The sequence below is a fragment of the Phycodurus eques genome, chromosome 2 (genome assembly GCF_024500275.1).
Source record: "Phycodurus eques isolate BA_2022a chromosome 2, UOR_Pequ_1.1, whole genome shotgun sequence".
In the NCBI taxonomy this organism is placed as follows: Eukaryota; Metazoa; Chordata; class Actinopteri; order Syngnathiformes; family Syngnathidae; genus Phycodurus; species Phycodurus eques.
Window position 1 is genome coordinate 3,691,233 of NC_084526.1, and position 19,412 is coordinate 3,710,644.

General features: G+C 43.3%; 1 protein-coding gene across 5 annotated transcripts in view; it reads right to left on the minus strand.

The window, feature by feature from the left end:
• vps33b (VPS33B late endosome and lysosome associated) overlaps positions 1-19,412 on the minus strand; it is a 63,086-nt gene that overhangs the window by 10,888 nt on the left and 32,786 nt on the right. For 4 of the 5 annotated variants that reach the window (XM_061664191.1, XM_061664162.1, XM_061664171.1 and 1 more), the window contains exons 9-22: positions 18,919-19,023; positions 18,725-18,815; positions 18,571-18,648; positions 17,389-17,462; positions 17,234-17,320; positions 17,072-17,162; positions 16,921-16,995; positions 16,742-16,806; positions 16,605-16,659; positions 16,454-16,500; positions 11,962-12,094; positions 11,796-11,869; positions 11,589-11,690; positions 11,442-11,517 (exon numbers count right to left, since the gene is read on the minus strand). In XM_061664191.1, the coding sequence (XP_061520175.1) occupies positions 11,442-11,517; positions 11,589-11,690; positions 11,796-11,869; positions 11,962-12,094; positions 16,454-16,500; positions 16,605-16,659; positions 16,742-16,806; positions 16,921-16,995; positions 17,072-17,162; positions 17,234-17,320; positions 17,389-17,462; positions 18,571-18,648; positions 18,725-18,815; positions 18,919-19,023 (1,153 nt within the window). Of the gene's footprint in view, positions 1-6,499; positions 9,232-11,441; positions 11,518-11,588; positions 11,691-11,795; positions 11,870-11,961; positions 12,095-16,453; positions 16,501-16,604; positions 16,660-16,741; positions 16,807-16,920; positions 16,996-17,071; positions 17,163-17,233; positions 17,321-17,388; positions 17,463-18,570; positions 18,649-18,724; positions 18,816-18,918; positions 19,024-19,412 lie in introns of all 5 variants that reach the window. The other variant, XR_009767232.1, reaches the window with a different exon arrangement.

The following is a 19,412-nucleotide window of genomic DNA, read 5'->3' on the forward strand; positions in this document are numbered from 1 at the left end:
GGTCACACTTAAATTTTGTGTCATGGAATGCCAATGGCATTCGATCACAGCCAAAGAAAATTAAGATTATGGAAAACATCACAAAATTGGAAACAGAACTCCTCCTATTACAAGAAATGCGCATTACTGAATCAGAAGAAAAAAAGCCTTACTAACTAATTTCACTCAGGCTATCTTAACTTTTTATAACAGCAGACAAAGAGGAGTCTCAATGCTAGTGCATAGAAAACTACTTTTTACAATAAATAGTACAGTAGCAGATCCAGAAGGCTAATTCATAATTATACAGGCAACGATATTGAACAAACTACACACAATTGTCAATGTATACGCTCCTAATAAAGGTGGCCAAGCCTTTTTCCACACGCTTTTTTCACACTTGCTTAACTTGTCAGCCAATTCTACAGTTGTCATGGGAAGTGACTTTAACCTGACTCTTAATCCCTTTATAGATCGCTCAAATCTCAAAAATAGCAATCAACCACAATGCCCCAATATATTAGAGCAGTATGAATGACTTTGAACTCGTTGACATATGAAGGCTAAAAACAACGTACAAAAAGAGTACACATTTTTTTCATTGGTACACCGCTCTCTCAATAATAGATTTTTTTCCTCTCGAACAATTCAGCGGCTTAAAGAATTACCTCAAAAATACATCCAATCATCATCAGTGACGAGGCACCAATTTCTCTCTACTAAATTGAGTCAAATCTGATACCTCCACCAACATGGCACTTTAACACGTCCCGATCGAAACCCCCGGGCTTTGATTCATTTATGAGGAACGCTTAGATCCGCTTAGAAACCAACTTCAAAAGGCAAAACAGACATAAAAAAGAACAGAATTTCTACAACAATAGCTAAGATACATTAACTTTGAGTACAATAATAAATCAGGCAAATGTCTCGCAAACCAACTTCAACGCAATAAAGAAAAATCATTAATTTACAGCCATTCAAGATTCAAACGGCAGCTGTACACAGTCAAGGCTAGAAATAAATGAAATATTTTACAATTATAGCAGCTTATATGCATCTTTGAGCAACCTAGACCAAAAAGAAATTGCAACTTTATTAATGATCTAAACATTCCTCAATTAAACACAGAAACTAAAGACAGTCTTAATGCTCCTTGAACCATCACAGAATTACATAATGTATGAAAAAATATGCACGCAGATAGAGCACCTGGCCCAGACGGAATTTCGGTCAAATTTATGAAACACTTCTGGCCAATCCTAGAGCCTCTATTTTTGAGAACAATCAAGGAGATAAAAGATAAGGGTCAAATTCTTAGCCATATGAACACAGCTGCAATCAAATTACAACTAAAATCAGGCAAGGACCCCACTCTCCAGCTAATTATCAGCCCTTACATGATTGACTATATCAAGATTATCTCCAAAGCCCTTGCAGCAAGAATTGAAAAGGTATTCCCGTCGAGAATCCACTATGACCAGACAGGTTTCATTAAAGGTAGAAGTTCCTCAAATAATGTCAGACGCCTATTAAGTTTAATAAGCATGTCACAGCGTAAAAATCTAAAAGCAATCATCATGTCACTTGACGCAGAGAAAGCTTTTGATAAAGTAAACTGGTCTTTACTATTGGCAGTACTTCGCAAATTTGGCTTTGGAGACTCATTCATACATTGCTGGTATCCAATGTATGAATCTTCACGCCCCTGGTAAGGTCACCCATGGTAAACAGATCCTAGGTGAGGGACCAGAAAAAGCACGGCTCCAAAAACCCCAATGAAGAAAGAAACAAATGGATCTAGGTTTCCCTTGCCCGGACACCGGTCACCGGATGCCCCTCTGGAGCCAGGCCTGGAGGTGTGCCTCGAAGGCGAGCACCTGGTGGCCGGACCTGCACCCATGAGGCCTGCCCGGGCACAGCCCGAAAGGATAACGTGGGTCCCCCTTCCCATGGGGTCACCACCTTTGGGAGGGGCCATAGGGGTCGGGTGCATTGGGAGCTGGATCTAGGGACGTGGAATGTCACCTCTCTGGTAGGGAAGGAGCCCGAGCCGGTGTGTGAGGACGAGAAGTTCTGACTAGTCGGACTCGCCTCCACACACAGCTTGTGCTCTGGCACCAGTCCTCTTGAGAGGGGTTGAGTCTCTTCCACTCTGGACTCTGGAGTTGCCCACAGTGAGAGGCGCCGAGCAGGTGTGGGTAGACTTATTGCCCCCCAGCTCGGCGCCTGTACGTTGGGGTTCACGCCGGTGGACGAGAGAATAGCCTCCCTCCGCCTTCGGGTGGGGGGATGGGTCCTGACGGTTGTTTGTGCCGATGCACCAAACAGCAGTTCAGAGTACCCACCCTTTTCTGAGTCCTCAGGTGAAGAGAGGAGCGGAGCTGTTAACGCAGCCGAGGAGTAGAGGGAGTTTGCCTCAGTATTGCCTCTCTGCTTTTTGCAGATGATTTGGTTCTGTTGGCTTCATCAAGCCGTGATCTCCAAATTTCACTGGAGCAGTTCGCAGCAGAGTGTGAAGCGGCTAGGATGAGAATCAGCACCTCCAAATCTGTGACCATGGTCTTCAGTCGGAAAAGGAGGAGGAGTTCAAGTATCTTGGGGTCTTGTTCACGAGTGAGGGAAGAATGGAACAAGAGCTCGACAGGCGGATCGGTGTCACGTCTGCAGTGATGCGGACTTTGTATCGGTCTGTTGTGGTAAAGAAGGAGCTAAGCCGAAAGGCGAAGTTCTCAATTTACCGGTCGATCAATGTTCCTACCCTCACCTATGTTCACGAGCTGAGGGTTGTGACCGAAAGAACAAGATCCCAGATACAAGCGGCCGCAATGAGTTTCCTCCGCAGGGTGTCCGGGCTCTCCCTTACAGATAAGGTGAGAAGCTCGGTGATCTGGGAGGATCTCAGAGTAGAGCCGCTGCTCCCCACATCGAGAGGAGCCAGATGAGGTGGCTGGGGTATCTGATTCGGATGCCTCCCGGATGCCTCCCTGGTGAGGTGTTCCGGGCACGTCCCACCGTGAGGAGACCCTGGGGACGACCCGCGGACGACCCAGGACAGGCTGGAGAGTCTGGCTGGTCTGTGAACGCCTCGGGATCCCCCCGGAAGAGGTGGATGAAGTGGCTGGGGAGAGGGAAGTCTGGGCGTCCCTGCTAAAGCTACTGCCCCTGCGACCCAACCTCGGATAAGCGGTAGAAAATGGATGGATGGACGGATAAATCAACGCACTTACCAATCACTAAAATGGAAGAAGACCTTTCTATGTCTGCTGCGCGCAATTACTGGATACGGATATGTAATATGTTTAGGGTGAGAAAAATTACAAATTTACAGCTTGTACAATATAAAGTGGTCCATCGAACACACTTTACTCACTACACTATGCATAAAATAGGCTACTCGTCATCTAATACATGCAGACAATGCACTAAAAATACCCCATACACCTATATTAATGCTCTATGAGAATGGACACAAATTCAAAGCTTTTGGACTTTTTTTTTTTTTTTTGTGTCCTGTTTGCCTGTTAGGTCAAGCAGAATGGAAAATCTGTATCCCTTTCATGCCGGAACAGTTTTACTGTGTCACAGTGTTAAGCTTCCGCTGTGGCATTATAATTGAGGTTTATTGAGAATCAGACTTGATCAGTCAAACAGAACAAAGTTTCAAGAAGGGAGAGAGAAACAAAGACAAAAGACAAAGCACTAATTGTAAACAGGATGAGAGAAGTAAATCTACAACAATGAAACATTAAATATGAGTGTTGCATGGGGCTGTAGTGCTACACCCTGCGAAGTAAGGACAGGACAAGATAGAACAAGACAAGGACAGGAGAAGAAGCATGCAGGACAAGGGTCATCAACCCAACTGTACAACTGAAGTGTGGTGGGATTAATTAGGTGAATTATAAAAGCCTACAGGACGAGAGTATAAGTGAGGGGATACACACACGATTTGCATATTCATTAGTTATTTGTCGCAGTAAGTGCGTGACCTCACACCCAGTGAAAGAGTCCTAGGGGCATGTGTCTGCGGAGACATGCAAGTGAATTGATACCATTTTACATGCACAAAGACTGACAGAAGTGTCGTGTAATTGCTGTGGCCACACCGCGGCGGCTGAGGACCCCACACACTCAATCAAGGGGTGGGATCAGGCCCAGGGGTCCACTCGAAACCAGCCCAGTGGACGGGAAACGTCCCACACTGAGGGACCCAGGGCGGTCCACCGAGGCGCCCCGACACCCGGTGGGGGCCGCAGGGACCCAATACCACCCCCACAGCAAGCTCCTCACCCCACCCCCCCTTTCTTGGGGGGCTGGTGTGGGGTCGGGAGAGTGCGGCTTTCAGTAAGTCAATGCTGTTTCCTGGTCTAGACGCCCTGCTCCTCCGCCCAGCCTGCCCGCCAAGCTTTTAATGCATTACACACACTCATCCCCTATGTGAATGGGGGGGGTTGGCTGCGGGACAGCAGTGCCTGGCAGCCCTGCCCCGCCACCCATCCTCATGGGCCACTCCAGATTTGAATACACCACACCACTCAGGGGCCAGTCGGGGACCTGGCAGTCATAGTAACGTGGGGGGACAGCCTCTGGCTGGATGGCTGCTTGGAGGGGGGATCCCCTCTCATGCCCCTTGGGTGCTCTCTTCATTCATGTATTCAGGACTTAAACCATTTAGTGATTTATAGACCAGTAGCAGAACTTTAAAATCTATTCTAAAGCTGACTGGCCAGTGTAAAGACTTCAGTATTGGAGTAATATGCTCTGACCTCTTTGTTCTGGGCAGAACCCGAGCCGCAGCATTCTGAATGAGCTGCAGCTGTTTAATGCTCTTTTTGGGGAGTACCAGAATACCATTACAATAGTCAAGTCTACTTGAGATAAAAGCATGGATGAGCTTCTCCTGGTCTGCTTGACATATGCAAGCCTTCACACTGGATATGTTCTTCAGATGGTAGAAGGGAGTTTTAGTAATTGATTTGATATGACTGTTGAAAGTCAGGTCGGAATCTATCAGGAGATCAAGGTTTCGGACTTGGTTTTTGGTTTTTTAAAGAGAGTGACTCCAGGTATTTACTAACAGCAATTCTCTTTTCTTTATTGCCAAAAACAATTATCTCAGTTTGTTTGTGGTTTCATTGAAGAAATTTTGGCTCATCCAGATATTTATCTGTTTTAGACAGTGACACAACAACTCAATTGTGCTGTAGTCATCTGGAGACACTGCTAGATATAACTGTGTGTCATCTGCAAAGTTACGATAGTCAAGATCAAAGTTCTGAAGAAAACAGGCTGAACAGGAGGGGTCCATGAAACGACCCTTGAAGGACCCCATAGGTCATTGCCATTCGATGAGATTGAGCACTTCCAATGGTTACAAAATAACTCCTTTCCTCCAGGTAGGACCTGAACCATTTAAGGACTGTTCCATTTAGTCCTACCCATATTTCCAACCTGTTCAGCAGTATATTATGATTTACTGTATCAAAAGCCGCACTGAGGTTCAACAAGACCAGAATTGACACCTTTCCCGAGTCAGTATTCAACCGTATATCATTTAGCACTTTGATAAGAGCAGGTTCTGTACTGTGATGAGTTCAGAACCCTGATTAAAATTTGTCAAAAAGTCCCTCCAAATTCAAGAAATTGCTGAGTTGATTAAAAATAACTTTCTCAACAATCTTGGCTATGAAAGGGAGATTTGAGATGGGTCTATAGCTTGCTAACATGGATGCGTCCAGCGTTCTATTTTCTTTAGCAGAGGCTTAATGGCAGCTACTTTCAGAGCTTTAGGAAACTTGCCTGACTAAAGTGAGCAATTCATTATTTGCTGCAAATCAGCTCGCACAGACTTCGCAATAGCTTTGAAAAAGTCAGATGTATTGAGTCAAGACAGCTCGTCTATGGTTTCAGTTGCTGAACCGTTTTCTGGTCAATTGTATCAAATTCTGACATGGTAACAGAGTTTTTCCTGGGTGGCTTCAGATGTAGTATCATTTTGCTGATTTGCGCTAATATTTAACCTAATGGATTGTATTGTTTTACTACAATAAGAAAATTCATTGCATTTATCTGCTGTTAGGAGTTCTGGAGCTATCTGATTTGGGGGGGGGGGGGGGGGGGGGGTTGTGAGCTTGCCAACCACAGCAAACAGAGTGCAAGTATTGTTGAAGTTCTTACTGATAATGTCAGAAAAGCTGTCTAGCCCTGACCAACACTTGGTTAAAATTACAAAGACTTTGTCTGTAGAGGTCATAGTCAATTTGGAGTTTAGTTTTTCCTCCACTTACATTCTGCTTTCCTCCACTTTGATTTAGAGGTCTTTACCATCATTGTGCTCCTCCACGGTGTTCTAGGTCGCCTCAAGATTGTCTTAGTTTTAATAAGAGCGACAGCATTCATGACATTTGAGATTTTACAGATGAAATTATCCAGAAGTTCATCAACTGTCCCAGCATTCACAGTTTGTGGCACAGAAACGGTCTCCATAAACTTAGTGGCGGTGTTCTCATTTATGTACCTTTTCTTAATAGACATAGAGGTTGTCTGAACTTTTGGAAGAATCTGTAATTCAAAGAAATCACAAAAATGGTCAGAAATAGCCATATCCTTAATGTCAATTGATAGAATTTCAACATCCTTCGAGATGACCAGGTCTAAGATGTGACCTTGAGTGTGGGTTGGACTCTTAATATGTTGAGAGAAGTCAAATGTGTCTAGTATAGCACAGAGTTCTTTAGATTTTTTTTGCCATGTTATTGTCAACATGAATGTTAAAGTCTCCCGTTATGACAAAATAGTTGTAGTTAGTACAAATAACTGACAGCATTTCTGAGAAGTCCTCCATAAATTTTCTGTTGTAGCTTGGAGGCCTATAAATTATTAAAACAATAACCTTTGCGTCACCTTTAACTAAAAAACAGAGATATTCAAAAGAGGTAAAAGCACCCAGTATAATTTGTTTACACTGAAATATTGACTTAAAAACAACATCAATACCACCACCATTTTTCCCTCTTTGACACTTGTTCATACAATTAAAATTTGATGGTGTTGCCTCATAATATTACAGCTACTTTCTGTTAACCACGTTTCATTTCGTAACAAAAAGTCCAGATCATAGGTTGTAATGATGTCATTAATCAACATTGATGTATTACCCAGTGACCTAATATTGAAAAGAGCTAGTCTCGCAGAGACAATGGTTTGATACATTCACATTTTATCCTCACAAAGTTTGTAGTTCTACTTTTTTTGTGCCAGATTTCTTTGACCAACTTTCTGTCCCTTGTAATTACAGGGATCAAAAATGCCTGACCTCCGTAGGGGTCTGATTTATTCTGGAAAAGACCCCGCAGATATCAGTCAGATTCACAGATAAGGTTCTTCATGGGTGGAGGAGGGGCCCTTCACATCTTAGTGGACGGTGGTTTCAGACGAGGGGGGACGGGAGAAAGACGTGGCGTGGTGTGCGTTGGATTCCAATATTGACGACCATCTTCATCCTGTCCGTTACACCGATCAGATAATTTAAGCTAGTAGAGAGTGAGTTTAGCGCTGGGCTTTGTGCCATTGGGGCAGGGAGGGGTGTGGGAGATTTAACGTGCTGGCTAATCTCATTTGTCATTCGCTCCTCAAAGTGTTTGGATGACCTTGATGAATCCATCTGCGCCTCATGTCGCCTTACCTCCTGTTCCTCCGATTGTTTGGGAACAACTGCATCACCGAGGCCAGTGTTTTCTTTTTGGGCCGCTGAATGACGTACACAGTAAAAAATGTGGGCAGCCAATAACTTAAGCCCCTGTCTATTTAGACAGAAACCGTCTGCCTTGTAAAGATGTCTTCGCTCCCAAAAAAATGCAGAAATTGTCAATGAAACTCACGGATAGTGCCATAGACACATTTTTGAGCCACATATTGAATTGACTGAGCCTAGAGAATCGTTTATCTCCAAATAGAAGAAGTAGGAGAGGTCCACTAATAAAAACTCAGCATCCAAACATTGCACTTTTGTTAGGAGATCAATGAAATCTTGCTTCAGTACCTCTGATTGCTGCTTGAGAATAACCAGGGCCCCTGTGTGTATAATGACAGATTTAACAGTTGGGTGCTGATTAGTGATCTCTAGGATTTTTTTTAGAGATATCAGACACCATGTCATTGGTAAAACACGGTACTTTGGTGCTCTTCTCACTGCAAAAACATTTCACATCCTTGACAGCTCCATCACCAACTGTTAATGTTTGGGTGCCATTTTTTTTTGTATGATGATTTAGTTTCATACCTTTCAGGGGTGGTGGGGGATGAGCATTATTGGCCAGGATCTTGTAAAAGTGGGTCAAATTTATTTGTAAGTCTGATGTCAATGTTTTGCATTGACTCACGCCCTTTTTTCTTGCCCTTCGCTGTAGCGACCGTCCACAGACGCTCACTCGGCGTTGAAGTAGCCCGCAACGCAGGCTCGCCGGATTCCTCGGTAATCTGCTAGTGTTGTGTCCTCCCTTTTAGATGTTGTCCCATATCTTTGGGCTTTGCTCCCAGTAAATTCCAGGGAGAACTGCTGGATAGTCCATTACCGTTTCCACAGTCCACATCCGTCCTCTTATTTGAGATAAGTGGCTGTTTGTTAGCACACTTCTGCTCACCATTTTGAGACATCGGTAGAGTGGTTTCATTCCCTGACTGTCCATTTACATCCACATACAGTTCAAGACGGTGGATTTTCGTTTCCAGGATTGACATCCTCTACAGCAGTCCGTGATAGTCCTCAGTGGAAAAGGGAGGCATCTTGACTGCTGGTCTTGTTGCTTATAGCAGGCTTGTGCTAATTAGCAGGCCACGTTCACATAATGGTGAAAGGGTATCAGAAAATATTGGAATATAGTAACAAAATACTATCTACAAAAAAATTATAGTCCCACAGGTTTAAAAATATCCAGGAGTCGCTACTTGAAATGTTTTAAAAAGAAAAACAAGATTATCAGCAAGAAAATATTTAAACAAAAGCGAAGCAATCAGAGCGAGAAAAAAAGCGTCCGCACTGTACGAGAGCGAGAGCAAGAAGATTGCGACAAATAACATAACTATGCTTATTTCTTGGGTATCCCCTCACTTACACTCTGGTCCTACAGATGTTTATAATTTACATAGCCACTCCAACCACACTTCAGTTGTACAGCCAGGTCCACAACCCCTGTCCTACATGCTTCCCCTCCTGTCCTGTCCAGTCCTGTCATATCCGTCCCTCACAGGCTGTTTAAAAAAAAAAAAAAAAAAAAGATTGATGTGTCATGTTACACTGTTTATAGTGTCAGTTATTGATATGACCTTTACTCCATTGCCTCTTTCAAGTAGCAAGTTATAAGGCTGATGCTCAGCAAGCGGAAACAGCAAGGAGCCTACGGAATGTAAACAGTGATTGCATGTTCGCTACTTGCGCGGTGCTTTTGTGTCTTCATCGGTACATGTGGTCCCTTCAGAACGAAATTAATGTGAGTATAGCATAATTTTTGTGTGTTAATGTGTTAATGTGATATACTATACCTGTTTTGTGCGCCGTTCCATTATTTTGGGTGATGTTTGTAGGAAAAATATGAACGCTGTAGGAATGCGAAGTGCCGATTGGATATTACTCATGTTGCTAAATTTTGATTGTAATCACGTGTGATGTATCGTAATGGCGTCATTCTTTTCTTCTCCACTATCCACTTTTCTGCTGTGGTTTCACTCCAATTCATTGTTGTCATTTAACAAGTCACCATTTTTCTCAAATGTATTTCCAAAGATGCTATTGACTTGAAAATTTCACCAGATGTTGGGAACAACCCAAGTAACAATACATACAAAGAAAGTAGAACAAATAAGATCAGAAATTAAATATTGTGTAATATTGTGGACTGACACAGGGGAAAAGTATAGAACACACCAGCTGGTATTTAATACTTTGTACAAAAGCCTTTGTCTGCATTGAAAGCTTCAAGACGCCTCCTGTATGGAGAAACGAGTCTCATGCATTGCTGTGGTGTGATTTTGGCCCATTCCTCCACACAAGCAGTCTTCAAATCTTGAAGGTTTCGTAGGATTCTTTGATGGACCTTGAGTTCCAGTTCTTTCCATAGATTTTTAATTGGATTCAAGTCAGGTGAATGGCTAGGACATTCTCGCAGCTTTATATTTTTTTTCTTTAAAACCAATGGAGAGTTTCCTTGGCAGTATATTTTGGATCATTATCCTGCTGCTCGTTTCCTTTTCATCATCCTTGTAGATGGCAGCAGATTTTTGTCAAGAATATCTCGGTACATTTGCCCATTCATCCTTCCTTCAATAATGTGAAGTTTACCAGTACCATTTGCTGAAAAGCAGTCCCACACCATCATGTTCCCAACTCCCAACTTCACTGTTGGTATGGTGTTTTTTGGGTGATGTGCAGTTCCATTTCTTCTCCAAACGTGGTGTGCATTATGACATCGAAACAGTTCAATTTTGCTCTCATCAGACTAGACTATATTCTCCCAGTATTTAACTGGCTTGTCCAAATGTTGTTCAGCAAACTAAATTACCTTTGACATGCGTTTTATTTCCAGCAAGGGGTCCTGCGTGGTGAGCGTGCATACAGACCATGGCTGCAGAGTACATTACTCACTGTTTTCTTGTGACAACAGTACCTGCTAATTCCAGAGCTTTTCGAAGCTCCCCACAGGTGGTCCTTGGCTCTTGGACAACTCTTCTGATTATTCTATTCACTCATCTGTCAGAACTCTTATGAGGAGCACCTGATCGAGGCAAATTTATTGTGGTATGATTGGCTTTCCACTTAAGTATTATAGCCCCAACCATGCTCACCGGAACGTTCAGAATCTTAGATGTGCGCCTGTAACCAATGCCGTCGTTATGTATTGCAAGAATTCGTTTGTGGTCTTGAGACAGCTCTAGACTTACCCATCATGTGTCTTGACTCACACCTTGGCAATGGGACCTTTTTGTATGCCATCAATTAGGACTGAACCAACTGATATTCATTTGCACTGACGATGGGCTGGATTGCTGTTTGATTATTGATAGATTTTAGGTGTTGTCTATGCTTTCCATGCCTTTTTGCATCTCCCTTTCTACATGTGTTCAATACTTTTTCCCTGTGTCATTTCAAATTTTTATATACAACTTAATTTCTATTCTTATTCTAATACTACTTATTCTACTTTCTACATTATTTGTATGTATGGATTAAGTGGGTTGTTCTCAACATCTGATAAATGTTCAGGTCAATAGCACCTTTGGAAGTATATTTAGTGTGAAAAATGGTGACGTGTTAAATACTTTTTTCAGCCACTGTATGTACTACTGTATGTATATTTATGGTACAGTATATTTTTTTCCAGGAAAACATTTGACTTCAATGTGAATTGCATTGAACTAAAAATTGATAACTGATGCGACTGTATCAAATCCGTTCAACATCTTACCCGTGACAGCGAACTCATTTCCATTTAGCAACTTGGTAACTTCTTCAAGCCCAGTCCAACCATCTCGCTCTAACACCTGTGAATCATGCACAAAATGGTTAACCATGTTTGAGCCGGTTGAATAAAAAATAAATCCTCCTTATTTACCTGCTCAATGATTTTGCAGCTCAGTGGGATGTAGGCACCACTGAAAACGTAAGCCATGTCCCTTGGGAGACGTAGATCATATTCGTCATCTGACTTTGGCACCTTTTCGTATAATAACACAGTATACAAGCACGGTAATGACCAAAGACAACCAGAATGAAATAATCTAATATGACAAATGACAATGAAGGCAGGGTTATGTCATACCAAATTGAGCTTTCTGCTAAGGGCCCTGAAATTGTTTTTCCTTGCCAAAGAGGAAAAGGCATCTGTCAGCTTCCCTAGAAAAGGAATTTTAAAAAAAAAGCAAAATAAAATACATCACATCATGTCATAGCCTATTAAATCCAGCAACAAAAAAGCCTGCCTTTACCTGCTGTCTTATCGTTGACTAGTTTACCCACTTTGCTCTCCATAACAGTCAGTGTTTCACCCTGCTGTTGTTCTATAAGCAGCCCCGACTGCTTGAGGTTGGCAAATGTGAGCAGGTGCTCCACTCCATAGCTCTAACGAAGGTCAAACAGAGAAGGGATAAATATACACCACGAAACTGCCACTCACAAAATTGTGGAAAATTTGTCAAAAATTGATGGAGGACAGCATTTTTGCCATCAGAATCATCTTCATTTGCTAAGTATGTCAAAACACAAATAATTTGTCTCCAGTAGTTGGAACCGCTCTCGTATGACAACAGATTTGGTAGTAAATACTTTTGAGAAGTAAAATCATAAAAACAAAGTACGGAGAGTCACTGAGTAATAAAACGTTAACAGTAAGGTGGTAATGCCGATTTTTCTTTTTTTCTTTTTGACAATTGTGCAAATGATGCAGAGTCCTCCAGCAATTTAGAGCAGTTTGAAATGGCTAATGAAGCTATAGACTGGTACACTGACTATTGTACAAATGGCGCAGAGACTTGTCAAGCACAAATGTAGCCAGTATTGGTCAACAACAGATATGCAAATAGTGGAGAGGGTTGAGACTATAACAGTGAGTGCACAAATAATGTATAATTGCCCCAACAGAGATGTGACAAGAATCTCGAGACAAAATTGGCAGGATCTTACAATGGAATTGTACATTTAACTGTTTAAGAAGTTAATGGCAAGCGGGAAGAAGCTGTTGGAATGTCTGCTGGTTTTGGTTTGCTTGTTCCATAGCGCCTACCTGAGGGAAGAAGCTGCAAGAGGTGTTGACCAGGATGTGGAGGGTCCAAGAGGATTTTGCATGCTCTTGTCTTAGTTCTGGCAGGGTACAAGTTCTCAAGGTTGGGTATGGGGGTACCGGCAATCTTTTCAGCAGTTTTGATCTTCCGTTTCAGTCGGAGTTTGTCATTTTTTTGTGGGTGCAGTCGTTCGTGTAGAGAGAGAAGAGCAGCGGCGAGAGGACACATCCTTGGGGCGCCTCGGTGCTGGTTGTGCATGTAGATAAGGTGGTACCACCCAGCATCACCTGCTGTGTCTGCCGGTCAGGAAGCTGTAAATCCACTGGCAGATGGCAGGCGAGACGCTGAGCTTGAGAAGCTTGGAGGAGAGGAATTCGGAGAGGATGGTGTTTAACGCAGAGCTGAAGTCCACGAACAGGATGCTTGTGTAGGTCCCCACGCCATCGAGGTGTTCTAGGATGAAGTGCAGTCCCATGTTGAATGAGTCATCCACAGACCTGTTTGCTCGGTAGGCAAACTGCAGGGGGTACAGCAGGGGATCTGTGACGCTCTTGAGGTGATCCAGCTTGAGGCGTTCAAAAGACTTCAGGGCGACAGGCCTGTAGTCATTCAGATCTGAGATTGCAGGTTTCTTGGGGACTTAGTGATGATGGGACCTTGAGTCGGTGGGGAGAATACTTGAGGAAGTCTGTGGTCTCTGAGGCGGGCTCTCTTATCTCTGGGGTGGAGGACAGCATGGTGGTTTAAAAGCTCCTTAGTGGCAGAGCCCTGGGGGTGAATGAGATTCGCCTAGAGGCTCTGGATGTTGTGGGGCTGTCCTGGTTGACAGCCCTCTGCAACATGGGCCCCCTTATTAAGAATGGGGACTGGAGGGTTGGTTCCAACTACACAGAGATCACACTCAGCCTCCCTGGTAAGGTCTATTCAGGGGTGCTGGAGAGTCTGGTCCTGTGCGAAGTACCATCCTGTTTCAAACGCTCCACCATCATTCCAGTCCCCAAGAAACCTGCAATCTCGTGTCTAAATGACTACAGGCCTGTCGCCTTGACATCTGTGGTTATGAAGTTCTTTGAATATCTCGTGCTGGACCACCTCAAGAGCGTCACAGATCCCCTGCTGGACCCCCTGCAGTTTGCCGACCGAGCGAACAGGTCTGCGGATGATGCAGTCAACATGGGACAGCACATCATCCTAGAACACCTCGACAGTGCAGGGACCTACGCGAGGATCCTGTTCGTGGACTTCAGCTCAGCGTTCAACACCATCATCCCTGAACTCCTTTCATCCAAGCTTCTCCAGCTCAGCGTCTCACCTGCCATCTGCCAGTGAGTGGATTTACAGCTTTCTGACGGGCAGGACACAGCAGAGCTCTCTCTACACGAACGACTGCACCTCAGCGCACCCGGCTGTCAAACTCCTGAAGTTTGCAGATGACAACACTGTCATCGGCCTCTTCAAGGACGGTGACGAGTCTGCATATCGACAGGAAGCGAAGCGGCTGGAGCTGTGGTGCGGCCGACACAACCTGGAGCTGAACACGCTCAAGACTGTAGAGATGTTCGTGGACTTCAGGAGGCATCCTTCGCCACAGCTGCCCCGTGTCAACCGTCGAAACCTTCATGTTCCTAGGAATTACAGTCTTTCAGGACCTGAAGTGGGCGACCAACATCAACTCCGTCCTCAAAAAGGCCCAGCAGAGGATGTACTTCCTGCGGCTTCTGAGAAAGCACAGCCTGCCACAGGAGCTGCTGAGGCAGTTCTACACAGCGGTCATCGAATCGGTCCTGTGTTCTTCCATCACAGTCTGGTTTGGTGCTGCTACAAAAAAGGAAAAACTCTGACTGCAACGGACAATCAAAACTGCTGAAAGGATTGTCGGTACCCCCCTACCCACCCTTGAGGACTTGCACGCTGCCAGAACTAAGACAAGAGCGTGCAAAATCCTCTCTGACCCTCCGCATCCCGGTCACTAGCTCTTCCAGCGCCTTCCCTCAGGTAGGTGCTACCGATCAATGCAAACTAGAACTAGCAGACATTCCAACAGCTTCTTCCCTCTTGCAATCAACTTCTTAAACACCTAACCTACAATTCCATTACAACATGCTGGCAATTTTTTTACTTGAGTTTGTTGTCACATTTCTGGGGGGCCAATTATATATCACTCGTGCACTCACTGTAGTAGTCTCGCCACGCTGCACTATTTGCATATCTGTTGTTGACCAATACTGGCCACTCATGCCAGAGTAGCATCTGCTCCATTTGCACACTGATTGAGGAGTATCTGCAAAATTTGCACAATCAACATTGTCCCAGATTATCGCACTACTCTTCACTTTAAACTGCATACACTCCTTAAAGTCTCGGCGCACTTTGCACAATGGTCATTGCACCGGACTATTGCAATATTTGTTATTCGAACTGCTCTAAGTGCTATAGGACTCTGCATCTTTTGCACAATTGTCAAAAAAATAAAATAAAATAAAAAAATGTAACGGCATTACCAGACAACTAGCAACCCTTTATTGCTCAGCGACTTTTTTTTTGTCAATGTCTTGATGTCTCAAAAGTGTTCTCTGTCAATTGACTGTCTGTTGTCGTACTAGAGAGACTCCAACAACCGGAGTCAAATTCCTTGTATGTTTTTTTTTTTACATACTTGGCAAATAAAGATTATTCTGATTCTGAGGCCATGGCACTCAGTCAGAAAAGGGTGGAGTGCCCTCTCCAGGTCGGGTATGAGATCGTGCCCCAGTTGGAGGAGTTCAAGTATCTTGGGGTCTTGTTCACGAGTGAGGGAAGAATGGAATGGGAGATCGACAGGCGGATCGGTGCAGCGTCTGCAGTGATGCAGACTTTGTATCGGTCTGTTGTGAAGAAGAAGGAGCTAAGCCGAAAGGAGAAGCTCTCAATTTACCGGTCGATCTATGTTCCTACCCTCACTATGGTTATGAGCTGTGGGTCGTGACCGAAAGAACAAGATCCCGGATACAAGCGGCTGAAATGAGTTTCCTCCGCAGGGCGTCTGGGCTCTCCCTTAGAAATGGGGTGACAAGCTCGGTCATCCGGGAGTGTCTCAGAGTAGAGCCGCTGCTCCTCCGTATTGAGAGGAGCCCGTTGAGGTGGCTTGAACATCTGATCAGGATGCCTCCTGGACATCTCCCTGGTGAGGTGTTCTGGGCACGTACCACCGGGAGGAGACTCCAGGGTCAACCCAGGACACGCTGGAGAGACTATGTTTCCCGGCTGGCGTGGGAGTCCCTCTGGATCCTGCTGGACGAGGTGGCTGGAGAGAGGGAAGTCTGGGGTTCCCTACTAAAGCTGCTGCCCACGCGATCCGACCCCGGATAAGCGGAAGAAAATGGATGGATGGATGTTTAAATTTTTTATAAATTTACACAAATGTCTGAAAATATGTTTTTACTTTGTCATTATGAGATATTTTTTGTAGATTCTTTTTTTAAACTACACTCAAATCAGCTTCTAGAATAAGTCTGTAACATAGCAAAATGGAAAACGTGAATGGGTGTGAGTACTTTCTGGTGGCACTGTAAGTCCTCCAGTAAAACTAGATGATTTAAAAGGTTTAGTTCAGCTCATGAGGCAGCAAAAGTTCCTTAATTGTATTTTTTCATTAATGGTACTATTCTAAGCTATGACAAAAATGAAAAGCCAGCAGACAGCAGCAGAAGTGAACTCTTACCTGTAAATACTGTGCTTTTAAAGATCGGTAGTCTTTTGGCAGAAGCCCTACAGGATCCATAAAAAAAAGTACAATAAAGTGGATGATAGGCATACAGTACTTTTGTTTATGAAAGCACATTCAACATATTCAGTATGTCAAAAAGACCAACCATTTTCTGTTAAAGACAGAAGACAAAGCAGTCGAAGACTTTCTGTCATGGAAACCTAAAGAAAAGAATTACATCAGGTTCGTTTTTAACTACAATACATAATTTCAATGTAACAACGCTATTTTAAGCAAACCCACCTGCCTGTTGATATGTTCCTCAATGAAAGAAATACATTCACGTATTTCAAAACCTTCGAGTAAAGCTGTAGGAAATTAAGACAAATTAGCCAAAAAAACCACACACAAAATGGAACATTTTTTACCATTTTTAGGAACATCCTGACGTAAAACAAAAATATTTATTTAAATTAACCTACAATGCTCTGTCTTCAACAGCTCCTGGAAATCCTGTTTCGTTTTCTTCTTCATGATTGATTCACTTGCGCTGATGTCTATGGCAAATCAGCAATAGTCAACCACACAGTTTGTGAATCTAGCTGATGCAGATTACTTTGCTTCAACACTCACGGAGACTCAGGAGCCGATGTTCTTGTTTCAACCCTTTAAGTTCCTCTGACACAAACGTTTTCATCTGCTTAATGTCCATTCCTCGACGCTTCTATAAAATTTAAAGAGCATAAAGTTTCAGTCACACTTTGTCTAATGAAGAATGTGATTGTATTGACTTACATCATATGCGACCTGAAGATTCCTGGCTTTCTGACTGAGAAAGCTAAAGACATTGGAGAAATGTTCATTTCTGATTTCATTGAAGACCTAAGAGATAAGCGACTTCAAAAACATGCTTGAGTGAAGACATTATGCACTTCTATTGCCAGCCCTACCTTATCTTGAGAGTTCAGCATGACTTTGATGCTTTTGTCTGAGGAGGAAACATCAGTCCCAAATTCTACACATCCTGTGGAGAGAAAAAAAAAGCCTGTGATTACATTATGTGATGACACACAATGAAAAAAACATTTGAATCACGTGCAATTAATTTTAAAAAAAGACATTATTTGACATAACATTCTTGCAGTGATCATTGTTTCAGTTTTTAAAAAATTCATTAAGCACTCAAGTTCAATGGATGTTTTCCTGAAAAGAAAAAGCTTGGCTGCTCCTACTGGTTCTGAAAATCTGAGAAGTTAACCTGGCTGACATTGTACTACAGTATTGGAGGGACTGTGCTTGATTACAGGATATTAATCTGCTAAGAAATTATGTTTTCCCTGCTTGTTAAGTAATTTTGATGAAAGAACATATAAGAACACATCTTTCGGTATATCCTACATTTGTAAAATTATGTTTTTTTTTCTGATATGTGTAAAAACACAGTTCACGTTTACATTTTTTACACTAACAACTGGTTTAGGAATGAATGTTAGTTGAATATCTGACTTCAGTCTTAATCACATGAACGCAAAAAGATGATGTTTAAAATGTTTAAAACAGAATTACCGGTAATATTAGATTCCTAAAGACTAAATAGAAGTCAGACAATACAGGGTAGCTATGGCAATTATGGAGAAAGGATTGTCATTACACGGCATTTCATCAAATATATGAAGCCATAGCGGGCGGCACGGTGGACGACTGGTGAGAGCGTCAGCCTCACAGTTCTGAGGACCGGGGTTAAATCCCCGGCTGCGCCTGTGTGGAGTTTGGATGTTCTCCCCGTGCCTGCGTGGGTTTTCTCCGGGCACTCCGGTTTCCTCCCACATCCCGAAAACATGCATGGTAGATTAATTGAAAACTCTAAATTGGCCGTAGGTGTGAATGTGAGTGCGAACGGTTGTATGTATGTGCCCTGTGATTGGCTGGCAACCAGTTCAGGATGTACCCCGCCTCCTGCCTGAAGATAGCTGGGATAGGCTCCAGCACGCTCGCGACCCTACCGAGGAGAAGCGGCTCAGAAAATGGATGGATGGATGGATGAAGCAATAGCAATATAATACTATTATCAGTTGTATCTAGTAAGGCTTGGATGTAGAGCCTCAATGAACACTGACTAGCTTGTTACCCACCACATTTGATTCTAAAGATATCATCCACAAGTCCTTCGTAAACCACTTGTGAGCACATAGGGGTGACAAAGTCCACATCTGTAATGACATTTGACAGAATTAGTGAGTAAAGCGAGCATGACACAAAGTAAGAAATCAACTCACAGCTCCTCACCCCTATCAATTAAGAAAACATTTCCTATTTCAGAGTTCCGAGGCTTTTGCTCTTCCTCTTTCGCTTGCTCTTTCCAAGACTCGTACGCCATCTGATGCAAGAAAAAGGACAACAAGAATGTTTGAGCTATCTTTCTCAATACAAAAGAGGTTTAATTACATCGAACTAAAATCTTGTTAAAGGAGTTACTGTACCTTTGAACACCTTCCAATCCCATAAACCTTTGAAAACGGTCCGTAAATGGAGTGAAGGAGATGTAGAGCGCTGCCAGCTGTCCTCACCCAACGCAGGTCTCCAGCCTGGGTAAACATCATGTAGGAGTGTGAGTTACAGAGGAAAAAAATACACCTCAAATTTCATGACTAACAATTAACGACAATACAATGAGACTTGATAAAACGATTACAGTTGAGCTCATGACTTAGATGTAATGTGTGTGAGGGGAGGGTGAGCAATAATAAATAAATAATGCTAATACACATCTTCTTTTCCTTTTGGCTCGTCTCGTTAGGGGTCGCCACAGTGCGTAACCTTTTCCATGTAAGCCTATCTTCTGCATCCTCCTCTCTAACACCAACTGCCCTCATGTCTTCTCTCACTACATCAATCAATCTTCTTGGTGTCTTGCCTGGCAGCTCTCTCCTCATCATCCTTCTACCATTATACTCACTCTTTCTCCTCTGGATGT